Source organism: Ctenopharyngodon idella, chromosome 16 (genome assembly GCF_019924925.1).
Source record: "Ctenopharyngodon idella isolate HZGC_01 chromosome 16, HZGC01, whole genome shotgun sequence".
Taxonomy (NCBI): domain Eukaryota; kingdom Metazoa; phylum Chordata; class Actinopteri; order Cypriniformes; family Xenocyprididae; genus Ctenopharyngodon; species Ctenopharyngodon idella.
In genome coordinates, this window is record NC_067235.1 from 20,475,001 (window position 1) to 20,490,080 (window position 15,080).

At 36.4% G+C, this 15,080-nt stretch overlaps 1 protein-coding gene across 8 annotated transcripts in view; it reads left to right on the forward strand.

The window, feature by feature from the left end:
* Positions 1 to 15,080, forward strand: part of phactr4b (phosphatase and actin regulator 4b) — a 46,218-nt gene that overhangs the window by 23,901 nt on the left and 7,237 nt on the right. For 6 of the 8 annotated variants that reach the window (XM_051865422.1, XM_051865424.1, XM_051865423.1 and 3 more), the window contains 5 exons: positions 4,108 to 4,278; positions 4,769 to 4,849; positions 9,289 to 9,738; positions 11,092 to 11,496; positions 14,045 to 14,176. In XM_051865422.1, coding sequence (XP_051721382.1) covers positions 4,108 to 4,278; positions 4,769 to 4,849; positions 9,289 to 9,738; positions 11,092 to 11,496; positions 14,045 to 14,176 — 1,239 coding nt within the window. Of the gene's footprint in view, positions 232 to 4,107; positions 4,279 to 4,768; positions 4,850 to 9,288; positions 9,739 to 11,091; positions 11,497 to 14,044; positions 14,177 to 15,080 lie in introns of all 8 variants that reach the window. The other 2 variants (XM_051865421.1, XM_051865427.1) reach the window with 2 other exon arrangements.

Here is a 15,080-nt window from a genome sequence, read left to right on the forward strand (position 1 = left end):
TTTGAGTTGTGAGACTGCCTGTTCCTCAGACAGCGTCTTCCATCTGAACTGTCGGATATATGGTTGTGTTCAGTCACATTGTGCTCTAGGACTGTAACTTTTTCATTTGTACTCTTACTTCAACATTTTCACTCACACTCTCCTTGATTTGGAGACACCAAACAGGAAAGGAAGTGGACGCTTGTATGGCTTGCTGCTTTCAAACAAGTTGCCATGGCAGCTGGAGTCCAGGTAGATTGCATTTACACACTAAAATGTAGTAATGGGGGACTTATTAGTGTTTTAATAATTAAGGAGTAATTTGGATACGTTTTCTGAGCCTCATGAGTCTTTATGTTGTCTGTTTTAGCTTCTTTGCTCTAATGAGTTTTCCTCCCTGTTGATTTGTGGGTTGCAGGTGTTGGTTGCCTGTATTTGTACTTGCCTAACAGCATAGGTTTTTACTAGGCTTTGTTACACACCTGCTACTTTTAATACAGTGATGAGTATTAGATACATGTAATGATCTAGCAAATGTTTGAAAGTCAACAAGAACTAGAATGAACTGGGCTGTACCCAAAACTACAGCTCTTTACAAATGGGGCTGGGCGATTTTTTTTATTTTATTTTATTTATTTATTTATTTATTTATTTTTCTCGATTAATTCGAATTTAATGTTTTGCCTCGATTTTATTATTTTTTAAATCGAGAAATCGCGATTTTGAATAAAAATGTTAGCGAGCGTTACAATCAGACATGTTGACAATACAGCAATGATAACCAATAATAACCGTATTAGGAGAAGAAAATGATCCGACCTCATGATGGCGCCGGCGCACCTGATTAACCGCTCTCATGTGACGCTCTATGAACGTAGAACACATCACTATTCTTAAGCGGCTGTTCATTCAGAAATGTGTTATTGCGTTATAAAAATGAGACGCAGGCAGTGAAATGAGGAAAAAAAAGGCAAAGATATTAAACGCGAGTTAAGCTTTTTTTTTTTTACTTGACCGCTGTGTTTTTAGAATGCCGTTTCATGGGTGAGACACAAAGTGCAACACCTAAACATGTCCGCCAAAAAACCTGTAAACCTGTTTGATATTTCATGTTTGCATGATGGTGACAGACTGAAAGCTGCTTTTGTTGTCTGTTTTTACAAAGCATTTGCTGTTAATAATAGCCTATTACTGGTGTTATTTATTGCTATTACTTTTTGGCTAAGAAATATTTAGCATTTTCTTATTTTATATTATTTCTGAGTATATAGGATGTGTTTAAGATAAGTTTGTACAACATTTGCCTTCATATTTCAGGCATATTTTCCGCAAAGATATTTAACACCATGTCGATCCCTTCATGTGTGATGCACTTGGAACGTTTTTTTTAACCAGATTGTTAATAAAGAGAATGTTACTTAAATCATATTGTAATAAAGTTTTTAAGTTGACTAGTTAAACTGTTAAAAAAAACTGTTTTTAGAGAAAAAAAAAATTGTGACTACTAGGCCTGTAAAAATTAACGTGTTAATTTTGCGATAAATTAAAAAAAAAAAAAAAAATTTAATGCAATTATCGTTTTTTTTTTTTGTTATCCTTTGGCTGAGCTACAGTATATGATCACGCTATCATTCATTCAAGTGCTATTAAACCATTAAAGCGCAATAAGATGCAAAAAAATTACTAAAATCTGTACTGCCACGCTGTCTGTGAACAAACACCCGAAACACGTGCAAAGAATGCTGCTTCAGACGTTGAGTTCTCTTTTTGTGCTTGAACGGACACAAATACACAAAATTATGTCAAAATGCACATTTTTGGCAAGTATCATCGTAAGCATAGTCTTACACGACTTAAAAAGTATTAAATGAACATAAAGAATTTGTCATATGTGTGTCAGATCCATGTCGGGTCTTAAAGTGACAGCAGCCTAATAAACCTGCTGCTGTCTATGTCATTAATGTTAATCAAAAACAAAAGACAAAGAGAAAATCTGCTCTTGACTGAATCACTTTTGTAGCTTTCATAAGGATTAATCTATATTCAATTTGTAATTCATGCAGTGAAGACTGTGCAGTGTTTGATTATTCAATTTCTGTATATTTACATGTTAGACCTATACCTGAAAATCTTAAAGCACTGTTTACAAGGTTACATAGGTCAAAACCAACAAAAACAATAATTTTTTGTGCCTTTTAGCAGAGCAGGTCAAAATCTGAACCGGCCCACCTGGGCCAGTAGGGAAAAAAAAAAAAAAAAAAAACCTTAGCGTTGAACCCTAATATATTAAAAGCACAGCTAAATGTGACATTTATTACAATGGGTTCATGTAAAGATTGTTTTAAGTTCACTTAAATTAAAAGATGTTTTTTTTTTTTTTTTTAAAGCCTATTAAATGTTAAAATTGATAGCTTTTAATTATACTGTAATGATGAATGGCTATAATTAATGGTTAAAATTTAGGAAAAAAAGTCCATTTATTAGTCATCAGTGTCAGTACTGGTATCAGTGATATTGGCCTTAATTCTTAGTGCTTAGTAAAAAGATGCAATTAAACAAATATTTACAATATACCATCTTTATGTTGTTTCTATATTATTTTGGAGATTCAATGTGAAAGTATTATAGTCTAAAAATGTTAAAAACTTTAATGTTAGTGTGATTAATCACGATTAATTACAGAAAAATTTGCAATTAATTAGTTTTGTTTTAATCGATTGACAGCACTAGTGCCAACATATGATTTTCTTTACACAATGATTTTCTTTTATTTTTGTTAATGCTTGAATTTGACTAGATATTGAAATAAAAACAGCCTACAGGGTTCCCACAGTTCTGGAACACATGAAAATGTCAGGGAATTTCAAAAGTGTAATTTTTCATGCCGGCAAAAGTCATGGAAAATATTAATATTTTTGTAAAAATTATTATAATTTTTAAAAGTTCATGGAACTTTCTGTAGTAATTAATTTACTCTAAAAATAATATTCTCTCTCCCTCGTACCAAGGCTGCATTTATTTGATCAAATACAGTAAAAACAGTAATATTGTGATATTATTATTATTATTATTATTATTATTATTACAATTTAAATTAGTTTTCTGTTTTTATATATTTTAAAATGTAATTTATTCCTGTGATGGCAAAGCTGATTTTTCAGCAGTCTCCAGTCTTCAGTGTCTAAAATTCTGATTTGGTTAGTATTTTCATGGAAACCATGACACAATTTTTCAAAAATTTTTGATGAATAGAAAGTTAAAATGAATAGCATTTATTTTAAGAATTTTTTGTAACAATGTTGAAGTCTTTACTGTCACTATATCAATTTAAAAAAAAATCATACTGACTCCAACCTTTTAAACAGTAATGTACAAAAAAAAAACACTAATATTTCAAACAGAGAATGTGTTTTATAACAGTCGCAGCTAAGCAGGTACTGTTATAGGCTGATAATCTCTAAATGGAAAAATATTTTAAATGGCCCTGGCCCAGTACCTTACTGTACTTATGTGATGCACAGCTTCATCTGTGTACAAAAGAGAGTACAGTGAGGCCCATCCCCATCAACCGGAAAGTTCACAGCCACGTTCAGCACCCACTTGAATGGGCCAAAGATATGAAATTGTGAGTCTCTTGGCAGTGCTGGACCTGAGAGGAATGTGAGTGTGTAACATGGGGAAGCAGTGGCCTCTGGCCAGCTCACCATGCTGAGATGTGATTGAGGTTCGCAATGGGGATCAGCTCGTCTTCTCACGAGAGCTGCCAGAAAACACTCTGCGTTGGGGTTTAAAACAATAGTAACTCTTAGGAGGCTCAGCAGTTTAGTATGTTTTGATATTGAGGTTGGAGAAGGGTTGTGGTGTCAAGTATTTCATGCTTGAAGGCATCTCTGGATCCAGTGCACAAGACACAGCTGCATATTTGGGACAGCATGTTTGTCATGTTTCGTATGATGGCACAATATTATAATTCACCCTGATGTGGCATGCTATATATAATATGCTTACATAAACACTCTGCACAACACAAAGTAACATAAACCATCTGACCCCAGGCCTCTTGGAGCCATTGATATACCCCGTGTTTGACAGGTCAGTTGAGGCACTAATTCTCTGTCTGTTCTCCAGATGATGAAGGTGACCACCAGCACAGCACCATGGGGAGCGAAGGGGGCACGGCAGGGGAAGGTACCCCTCCTCCCAAGCGCAAGGGAAAGTTCTCTACCCTGGGTAAGATCTTCAAACCCTGGAAGTGGAGGAAGAAGAAAAGCAGCGAGAAGTTTCAGGAAACTTCAGAAGGTCCTTTGTTCTTTTTTCTTCATGTTTGTTTTGGAAAATATGTTTCCTTGACTTTTTTTTCTTAAATCACACCCTACTGTTTGTTAATGTTTTCTTTCCTTTGCTGATATGAATGTTGTTTTCTCAGATGTTTTGAACAATAATGAGATGATTTTAAAATCCTTTTGCCCAGTGGTTCGTAACTGGTTTCGCTTGAGGGCTTGATACCTGACATGTTCACCCAACACTGTACTAAAAATGTTTAACATACAAAAGTAAACAGTTGTCCTTATTTTGGTTTATTTTTGATGTCTAAATGTGTTTTAAATGTCCAGTAATTCAAATGATAATATTCAGTAATTAGCCTGAATCCATAAACACTGAAAGCACTCATCATATAAGGCCTTTGCAGGAGATGCACTAATCTGTGGTTCAAAACCATTAAGTTGTATACAGCTGTGTGCAGTTGAGAGTTTAGCTTTTATATATAGTGTTTTTGTTCCCCCCACAGTTTTGGAAAGAAAGATGTCGATGAGGAGGCCAAGACAGGAACTGATCGAGCAGGGAGTGCTAAAGGAGCTTCCTGACAATGGTAGGAGAGAAAAGTGTGTTTGTGTGTGTGTGTGTGTGTGTGTGTGTGTGTGTCTGTGTCTGTGTCTGTGCGCCTACTTAACGATATATTGTACCAAGAAATGTGTACCCTAAAGTGAGCTAAACCTGGCAAAACCTCCTTTTGGGGATAAAAAGGATATAAAAAGTAAATAAAGTGCAGAAAGTTTGCTATTAGGGTTAAGGTTAGGTAAAGTTACAGTATTTATAACTATATGTCTATAAAATCAATGGAAGTCTATGCAGTGTCCCCATTTAGATGTGTGTGCGCTCAAGAAAATGGGTGTTTCTTCAACTAAGGGCACTTTTATGTCCCGGGTTTTTTTTTTTTTTTCTTAACAGATTTTTGACACTTTTAAAATGCTTTTCATGTGTAGATTTTGTTGTTTTTTTCCTCACACCAAGAATCCATCTTAAAAATACATCATAATCTGTTTTCGTCATTTTCACCAAAGCCAATTTTATCCGTAATATTTTTGTCTGTCAGTTAAGCTGTAATTTTTGGCCAAATCATGCAATTACGTATGACATTTAAAAAAATTGTTATTATCTACTTATGTCTATTTTGGATTCATAAAATGCTAGCTACTGTTTGAAATTAGTTTTAGTTAGCAAAGAGTTAGCTTTTTTTTTTTGTTATCAAATGAAATACATAGTCTGAAAAAGATGAAAAAGACATTTGTTGGTTCAGGAAAAATGACTTAACACGATTCTCATTTGAGGAATGTATATGATAGTTTGATACAATTTTTAGATCATATGTTAGTGATAGTATGAAAAGTATTTTATGAGAGTTTCTTTCTAAAGGCCCATAGGTTCAAAAGCACCCAAGAAACACCCGTGTGTGTGTGTGTGTGTGTGTGTGTGTGTGTGTGTCAGGCAGGGGGTTTGCGCCTTTAATTTCTGAGTGGTCTCGCTGTATTTCTTACATTCTGTCATTGTGGTCCTTGAGGATACTGGACATACCAACAGTGAAAACTCTGGGCCTCAGAAGGAAAATAAACATTGGGAATGATTTCCCCCTCATTTACAGATGTGTGGCATCCATTAGTGCTGAATCACAGTTCTGTGCTTCAAAGCTGTTTTGATACATGTGCTGTACATTCATTTCAGTGCACCATCTCTCTTCACATCAGAGAAAGACAGACAGCTCAGTGAGGTTGTTATCTCAGCCCCACATAATGTGGCAGCAGTCAGGGGAGCTGAGACAAATTCAGCAGTTTTCGAGGCAGATGAAGGGTGGAAATTTCAATTTGATACTTTTTTTTTTTTTTTTTTGACTTCATATTTTGGGAAGGAAATGACATGCAGTTTTTCTTAAGACAAGAAAGTGGAGCAAATTGTGCCCTGCAGCAAAAAGCTTTGAAAGTCATGTGCTGTGAACTGGCTGCTTTGGAGGCCTATTTATTTGAGAGCTGCTCATGTAACCTCTGAGAGATGTGTGAAGAGATGCAACCTGTACTTCAGAGCCAGTCGAAGATACAGACTTGTGTCGTACTTCAGAAGCAAACCACATTAGAATCTAACCTGATGCGAACCTGATCCTTTTTTTTTTTTTTTTTTTTTTTTTTCCTTTTTTTAAGGCTCTCAGGGAAAAAAATATTTATTCAGTGAATACTGTACTTAAAGGTGAAGTATGTCATTTTTGTCTGTGCATCTCCTAGGTGTGTGTGTGTGTGTGTGTACTGTACTGTTAATTAATCAATAAGGGTTGATTCACAAAGCATGACCTCAAGTGCCTTTTTGCTTGTGAATACTACATATTAATCAAGGGTAGCGTTAGTTCTGGCAGGTTCTCTCAGCTGATCCTCGTCTACCTATAAGTATACGATGCCTATCACAGCATTCATATATCAGTCCTTCAGTATTACCAGCGGCTATGACGTTTCTCAGGAGCTAATTACCCCCCTCCATCCCCAGCTCCTCCTCTCGTCCAGTCAGGATTTGGCCCCTGAATCAGAATTTTCCCCCTTGAATCAGACTAATTCTCAAATGATGTATACGTTAACATATTCAACATTGCTACTCTCCCTGCTCTTATCCATGCTAGGCTGCATGGATGCGCAGGGAGTTCTTGCCCGGAACTGAACCATAACGCCAATCCAAACTGTATGCCAATTGACCCTTCGCCGGGAGTTTGATTGACAAGCGATCTGACCAATTATAACGTCGAATCCGCCATTTTGTCCGACAAAGCAGTCAGGAGTTAGAAGATTAACCTCGGTGGACTTGAACTTGAAAAATGGTGTTTATTTACGTCTTTCCGTGTTTTAAACAACATTCCTTCTCATGTTCATTCATGTTTATTTGATGCTATAAATTAACTAATAGGAAGAGATGATTGGTTCACGAGCCGCTTGAGCTGAGGCACTACAGCAATCTGTCACAACGCATTTAAGAGCCACAAAACGGTTTTTATTGTTTGAATTTCTGAAAAAAAAATACACAATTTGAAAGCTGGGACTTTGTTTAATATCATAAGTAACCTGCTCTGTCTTGTCTGTTGACGTGTTGTCAGTGTCCTCTTTGCTCCGCGATGTATTTTTCACTGCGTGTGGCGTGATAGTGCCATGGCTTGTCGGACAAAGCAATAGTAACTAAGGGAGGCAGGTCTTTGCGAAGGGTCAGTTGGAAATCAAAACCTAGATGAATTTCTTACCTCCATGGAGTATAGATGCTAGAAAGTGAATGGTGACCTGGGGCTGTCAAACTCCAAAAAGTACCATAAAAGCACCATAACAGAAGTCCATATACGGCTTCTGCACTATTTTCGAAGTGTTAACTCATACAATACAGAAAAAAATATTATCTCTCAAGTCTTATCTGTGTGATTTGAATATGCAAATATCCACTTTTTGCACATTGCAATTGATCATGAGACACACAAACCATTTGGCATCAGTGACCAAACCTGGTGTGACACATCTTGACACACCATATTTGTCGTGAATGAGATTTCAGACACAAAACGGAGGAGAAAATTTATGAGTATCATAATTAATTATTTCCTGTCTTTTTCTGACATAAACATATTCAGAAGACGTTATATAATATAGCGCACAGTATAAGTCAGATAGGCTACTTTTAACAGTATTTTGACAGAAAAGAGCTTGAATACAGAAAAACATGGTTTCATCAATGAACTAAATTAAGTTTTAACAACTTGACTATCCACCTTATTCCTACAGCCCATGAAGCTTGGTGCGAATTATGGGTGTAACTTCGTTTAAGCTGTAAACAATCAGTGAAAGGCTCGCTCTATGAATGTTGTTTTTTTTTTTTTTTTTTTTTTTTTAAATGGGTACAATCATGAGATGACATTATTCTACTCACCCTTCAACCATCGAACATTAAAAGGACATTTAAATGTGTAAAAACATCAACAAGGTACTTTCAGCAAACCGTGAATAACCCCAAAATCACGATTCTTTCCACAGCAATAACGGACGGGTTAAATATCACTGTAGTAATGTATATCTGTATTATGTAACATACGTTGCCTTAATCAAAAATGTTCATTAACTTCAGCATTGTGTATACTATTTCAAAGTCATTTCTGTCATTTTGACAGATAATAAATTGTATTTACCTGTGAAAACAAACCTGGAAAGAGATGTGAGGATTTGAGGAGAAAAACGAGAGATTCTTTGTGCATTCCAGTGAATTATTAATGGGATATCTCGTAAATTAAATCGGGACAACAGACCACAAATATGCAGTATATGTTGTCCTTTTTCATACTATTACAGTGGGATGCAAAGGGGCAAAAAAAGAAAATAATCATGAGGAAAATAATGCAGCGACTGAAAAGAGCTCTTGTCATAGATATTCTTGTTGTAACGCCACGTTAAAATACCAACCGTTACGTTATTCTCATGATGTCTGGAAATAAAACATGAAGGAAAATTGATGGATAAGCTTTATTTGTAGGGTAACCTTATGATTTGAAATGATTAGTTTCAGTCTTTTTAAATGAAAGTTCCCCAAACCGCAAGTGCCATCCATAATTCAAAACGCAGTAGGCTCGTCAGGAATAAGGTGGATAAATGTATTACAAATGACAGGCTCCATTAAGTGTTAAGATAAGCTGTCAAAAATTTTGAACAAATTTCAGCAATCCTGACAAATTTACATTATCTTCATTCCATCTTAGTCCAGAATAAGGTGTAGTTTCCCTCACGTTTTACTAGGCTTCATGCAACTCTGCAAATAACATCTGTGACACAAGACAAAATGAAAATCTGTTTTGTTGTTATGAAAAAGTGGTGGCAAAAGTACATTGCACTGACTATAGATAATCTAGACTAACGTTGATGATGGCAAAAGTAAAACTGTTGACCTGCCTTTATAATATAATATTAATCCAGTTACTTGCAATGTAGTTATGATTTAATTTTTTTTGTTATAATTCTTTGTTAACAGAATCAGGTGAGGCCCATGGCCACAAGACACACTATGTGAAGAATGGTCACACTCTGCCTGTAGGAGTTGGTGGAGGTCTGGGGCTAGAGCAGGTTCACTCGCCCTCTGAATCTGAATTCAGGGTCAACCCTGTCTGGCTGCCACAGCACGATGACCGCAGAGGTCGCGCCCCCTCTGATGGGGATCATCGCGGAGCATTGGGCCCCCGGGCCTCCAATCAGGACGAAGGCAGGAGAAGTGGTTGGTCTGTCGGGACGGAGGACTGGAAATCTAATCTAGCCTGGCAGGGAGATGATATCCGACGTGGAGGAAGACCTCACGCTGAAGTGGACAAGAGGCCTGGGCTAATGAAAGCCCCATCTGAGGATGGGCGCAGGACTCGCCCCGAATCAGACTGGAAGCCGACGCTTCCCCGTCACTCGTCTGTTGAAGAGGGAAGGGGAAGACGAGGTTTGTAGGATCAATTCTCTTCATGTTTCTCTAGTTCCCTTTCAACCTTCCTCTTCTTTGTTCTCCACACTTCCGTCATCACTTCCTCACCTTCTGTTGGGCCAACTGGAGTGAGACGAGTGTCTGTTCCCATGGGTTCTGCTCCAGCTAAGGTTCTTATTTAGGAACTGAGCACAGCTAAACTGAATTCTCCTGTTCTTTCCTAATTAATAAACCAGTCACCTCAAACCTCATCAAAGCCAGCATTATCATCTTTTATCCCAAACCATTCCTCTGCAGGCAGATCTGTCTCACCACTAGGACTGATGAGACAGTTTTAATTTAGATTTAGTCACCATTCAAATGTTGCTCTACGTTTAGAGCAATGTAGCTTATAGAATAATTATATAAATGTTTTTCAGCTTTTCTCATGATATTCAATGTGCGTATTGATATTTGTGTTTTGTTCTGTAGTGTCTTAAATTGTCTTAAAAAGATTAAAAATCTTTTATATTCATTTTTTTTAATTTTATTTTATATCATCGTTTCAACCGAACAGCCATTGTAGCAATTAAAACTGTTTAATATAACGAGAACAATTCAATAAGAATCATTAAAATAATCAAGGCATGTTTTCCACACTTTTTCTTTAAATTATTGTATTTAATTATAATATATTATATTAATTATTATATTTTTAATATGAATTTCTATTAGAAAATAATAATAAAATATTTTTATGTACCTACATTTATTTTTAGTAAAACATTTTAATATATTAAAAATACCACATAGGAATTTGCCAGAACATGTTTTAATGATAATGCAACAATATTAATTTAGTATTTTTATATACTATTATGGTATGTATGCATTTTTTGAATTGGCTTTTTACATTTTCAGTTTTCACTTTTTAAAATTTTAGTAATTTTATTATGTGCTTTATTCGTTTGTATTAGTTTTTGTCTTACTAATATTTAGGTGTAATTTGAATTGTATAAAAGTAATTTTAGTATTTAAATTTTAATTTTATTTAATTTTAGTTAGTTGCCAAGGCAGCATTTTTCATGTTCAGTTTTTTTTTTTTTTTTTTTTTTTTTTTTATATATATAAAGTTTTTCGTTAATATTTATATTTTAGCTTTAAATTGACAAAAATTATTTTTAATAGTTTTTGCTAACAATAACAACACTGTGACAAATAAATGGCTGAATCAGAGTTTTGAATTGATTCACTGAAGTGGTTCTTCTGTGAATTTTGAACTTTGAAGTTATAAACGTAATCCTATCTTCAGATCATCTTAAGTTAGGAAACACAAAGTAAATATATTAATCAGTTTTTTCATGTAACTGAATATTATGTTTTCGCTTACAGAGTCTGACAGCAGTCAATACGTTCCTAACTCAGAGGTTCTGAGGGACACACTGCGAGAGCCTCTGCCCCCCAAGCAATCTGTCATGCCCCCGAAATGGCTGATGACCTCCACCCCGGAATCTGGTGTTGACAGCTTGCCTCGCACCCCTGTCCACAACCCTGCAGCTGGTTTCTCCTCTTCCTCAGCCTCTTCCAACTCTTCCTCCTCCTCAGCTGTCAGCACAGCTGGAAAACCGCTACGAAACGTCTCCTCAGCTGGTGCCAACACACAAGCTTCCAGCGGCCCTCCCCTCACCACCTCCTCAGGACCATCCTCAATGGGCTCTGTCCCAACTCAGCCCACTAAACAGCCCCCCCTCCCTCCACCCAAGCCAATCAACCGTAGCAACAACCCCGCCATGTTGGGTGAGTGGTCACAAACATGTCATACGAGATATAAGATGACCTCTATTAAAGTCAGTGAAATTACTAGTCACAATTCATTTGCTTCCTCATGCAAGCTCACTGATAAGTCCTCATAATCTTCTCTATGGGTGTAGATAGGGCATGTCTCTACAAAAGTTAAGAGACTTCAATGTTGATAATCCCTACCAATATTTTTAGCAATCACAGTTAGGAATTACTTGACCTTTATAAATTAAATTACCAGTTTCTAGGATAACTGTATAAAACGTTTGTTCTGCAAACCACCACAGATGACTCATTTTAATTGTGTTAAAATGAGTATGTTTTATAAAATAATTTGTCAATACATATATTTTATAATACTCACATTTATGCAGTTTATGTATATATTTATAATATAGTATTTACATTTTGTATAAATATTTTAGTGCATAAAAGATATATTGTAATCAGGAACTGATCAGCAGTGGAAACATTTGTTTGGTTATCTTACATAGTCGAGAGTGCTGTGTTAGGCAAACTTGTAATACCGTAAATGAGGAAATGAATAAAATGCTCTGTGAGAGAAGTCGAAAATTAAAATTAAAATAGGAATTCCAGTAAAATTCAGATACTTTCTCATTTAGATTTCACGTATTGTGACAACCCTAAACCACCTATGTAGAGGCTAACAAGGTAATCCTTTCATACATAAAGATAGCAGTATTAGTAATTTCTGTCTATGTGTGTAACTGTGTATGTGTATAATTTGACAGATTTTAAAATATCACTACTAATATTCAGAGCAAACCTACTGCATTTGCTCACAGGAATAACACTACAGCATCTCATACAGAATGCACTGATTCTTATATGTTTGTGTTGGAGCATTTTAAACGAGACTTCTATTTTTACTTTAATATATTCTAAGCATGTGTGATGCAGTCGTGCCAAAAAAAGAAACATGATTTCTTGTGTAAATTACATTAAATCCATGTGACACGTCTTGAGAACCCAACCATATATTTATTACACTTCTGCAATACATTTCTGCTATTCTCTGCTTATAGAGCCAGTTTTTCTTTTGGGTTCATGACCCTTAAGCTGATCAACTTGATAATAGTCTTTGATTGCGAGATACTGAGTTATTACTAAAGACAATGTTTTCATTTATGCTGTAATCTTGGATTTGTCATTTGTCCCTGATTATTGCAGGAAAACAATAGACATGTTTGTTTCAATTTAGTGGGAACTCTTTCTTATTTGGGAGAATTTGTTTACTGAATGAGTTTCTTTGTTAAATCATATGAGAAGTTCTCCTGGCAGCTGCATGCAAAATTTCATCCCGCTGATATCAATATCTGATGTTGAATATGATTTTATTAGCCCTTGACTTGAACTATGAAAAATTGGAACCTATTTAGGGAAAATGAGATGTTGAATGTTATCAATATATTCCGCTTTATATTAGGAATTATATATTTAAGCAGTATAACGCAACAGTCCTGCTGAATCGAATATCAGCATGGTTGTAATTTGCTCGTAGGCACAAGTTATATTTTTTTGGTCTTCCAACAACAAAAATAGCTCAAAAGGAAGCCAAAGCATCAATCTTTTCATGGTTTGTAGTGTCTAAACATCGTGTATCAAACATTCGATCTCTACACTGCCTCCTGCTGTCCATTTGGAAACCAGTCAATAAGCATGTCAGTCAGTGCCTCTGACAGGCAGAGCTGTACATCTCCCTTATGCGTTGTTGTTGTTGTTTTACTGCACAGTACACTGGAATGGTTCAGATCTTGATATTGAACCACAGACACCAGACAGTAGCTCTGTTGCATAAGAAGAGTTATTGTACAAAAGTCTTGCTGTGTTAGTATTAACTACAACATTTTAAAGTGTGTGGGTTTTCTTTTACTTTGACTGGTTGCACAGTGCTGTGGCATTTTTCTTGGTGTAATGGCAGTTCTGAAGATAGTGGTGCTGGTGACGTATTTGGATCATCTAGGTGTTCATATCTATGGCTTTAGCTGGTTCTTTATCTCACATATGCATTTAAAGTCAATGTGAATTGCCATTTGCAACCCATTTTACTTCCATAATGTGCTGTATTTCCAGGATATTCAACAAGAAAAAATGAAAATGAGGATAAAACAAGTAGCTATTCGATTTTGAAACTAGACAAACGCAAGCTTGCTGAATGCCTAAAATAAAATCTGTCTATTTGACTATTGGTTAATGTTATTCAATAGCTTGCTCGGGCGAAGTAATGTCACCAGAAAAGGAAAGTTGTTTCAGAGGAAGAGCATTATATTTTGATTTTTAAATATTTTGAAAAAAAAAAAAAACATTTTAACAATCTGCACCAATTAATCATTCACAGTAAGACCAGGAACGTGCATTAGGAAAATAAATGGGGTCAATTTTGATTTCACATTGACTTTAAAAACCTGTGTGTGTAGTCTCACTGTTGTGCTGTTTACAGTCAATTAAAGGAGTAAGTCGTCACTGCTTTTGTAAAGGTGTATGTTGTTTGATGCCCGGGGACTGTGTTTTTGTCCCCCGCCAGCCTCCACCCTGCACGGGGGTGACGGCAGCGATTTCCCCCTCTACTGGTCCTGTTGGAAGCGTGAGGGTGACCATGACGTCTACCTGTCCCTGCCTGTCTACCTCTGCCGGCGGGCAGGAGGCATGCGCACAGGTAAACGTCGAGGCCAGGCCTGTCGCCAAAGCTGCGTCCTTCATCTGCTGCTGTGTGCGCTAGCCTCATCTTTCTCACCTTCAGCATAGCATGCCTTTAGTGCACCACCTGAGCGTGAGACTAACACGCCCCCCTTGCTGCTACTCTTTCTCTCTCACTCACATTCTCAAGTGCAAAACTGCATGTTTTGGGCATTAAAGCTGTCAAAAGCGTGCAGCACGTTGGCACATTATTAACAGGTGTTTAAACGGCTAGAAGACCCCCTGTGGAATTGAGCCAATCTTAGCCACCGCTGTTGGAAATGCCCCATCATGCCAGATGCCAGCATATGTTCTGTATAAGCTACTCCAGGCAACAGTTGCTCCACAAGCAGCTGTGAGATTAGAGAACGAGGAATGAATCCAGTCCACCTCATCACATGCTGAAAACCTGCGGGTTGCTTAGCTTTAGGGCTAAAATTCATGCTTTTGATTCATAGAGAGGCAGCCAGGCTAATCCAAAGAATGTTTTAACATGCAGTTTGCATGTTAAGCTTATTTTATGCTTCCTTCTCATTAATAATGTTTGGCCACTGTACTTCATTATACTTACACTATATTTTTGGCAGTTATGTGTAGAGCAGTTCATCTGTAAGTCATGTGACATGGGATTCTGATTGCATTGATTAGCAGTCACATGGCTTTTCGTCAATGAACTTGCTTGCTTAGAATGTGTTCTGTAAGAATTAGTTGGTCTTCGGTGACGTTACTGGCGAATCGGGATGAGAGTCATTTGATTCTACTAATATGATATCACTGATCTGAAATGTGAAAACTTTAAAGTCTGTGTTCAACAAAAATGACATTTCTGTAATCATTTACTCACCCTCATTCCAAACCTGTATGATTTTGTTTCTTCTGTGGAA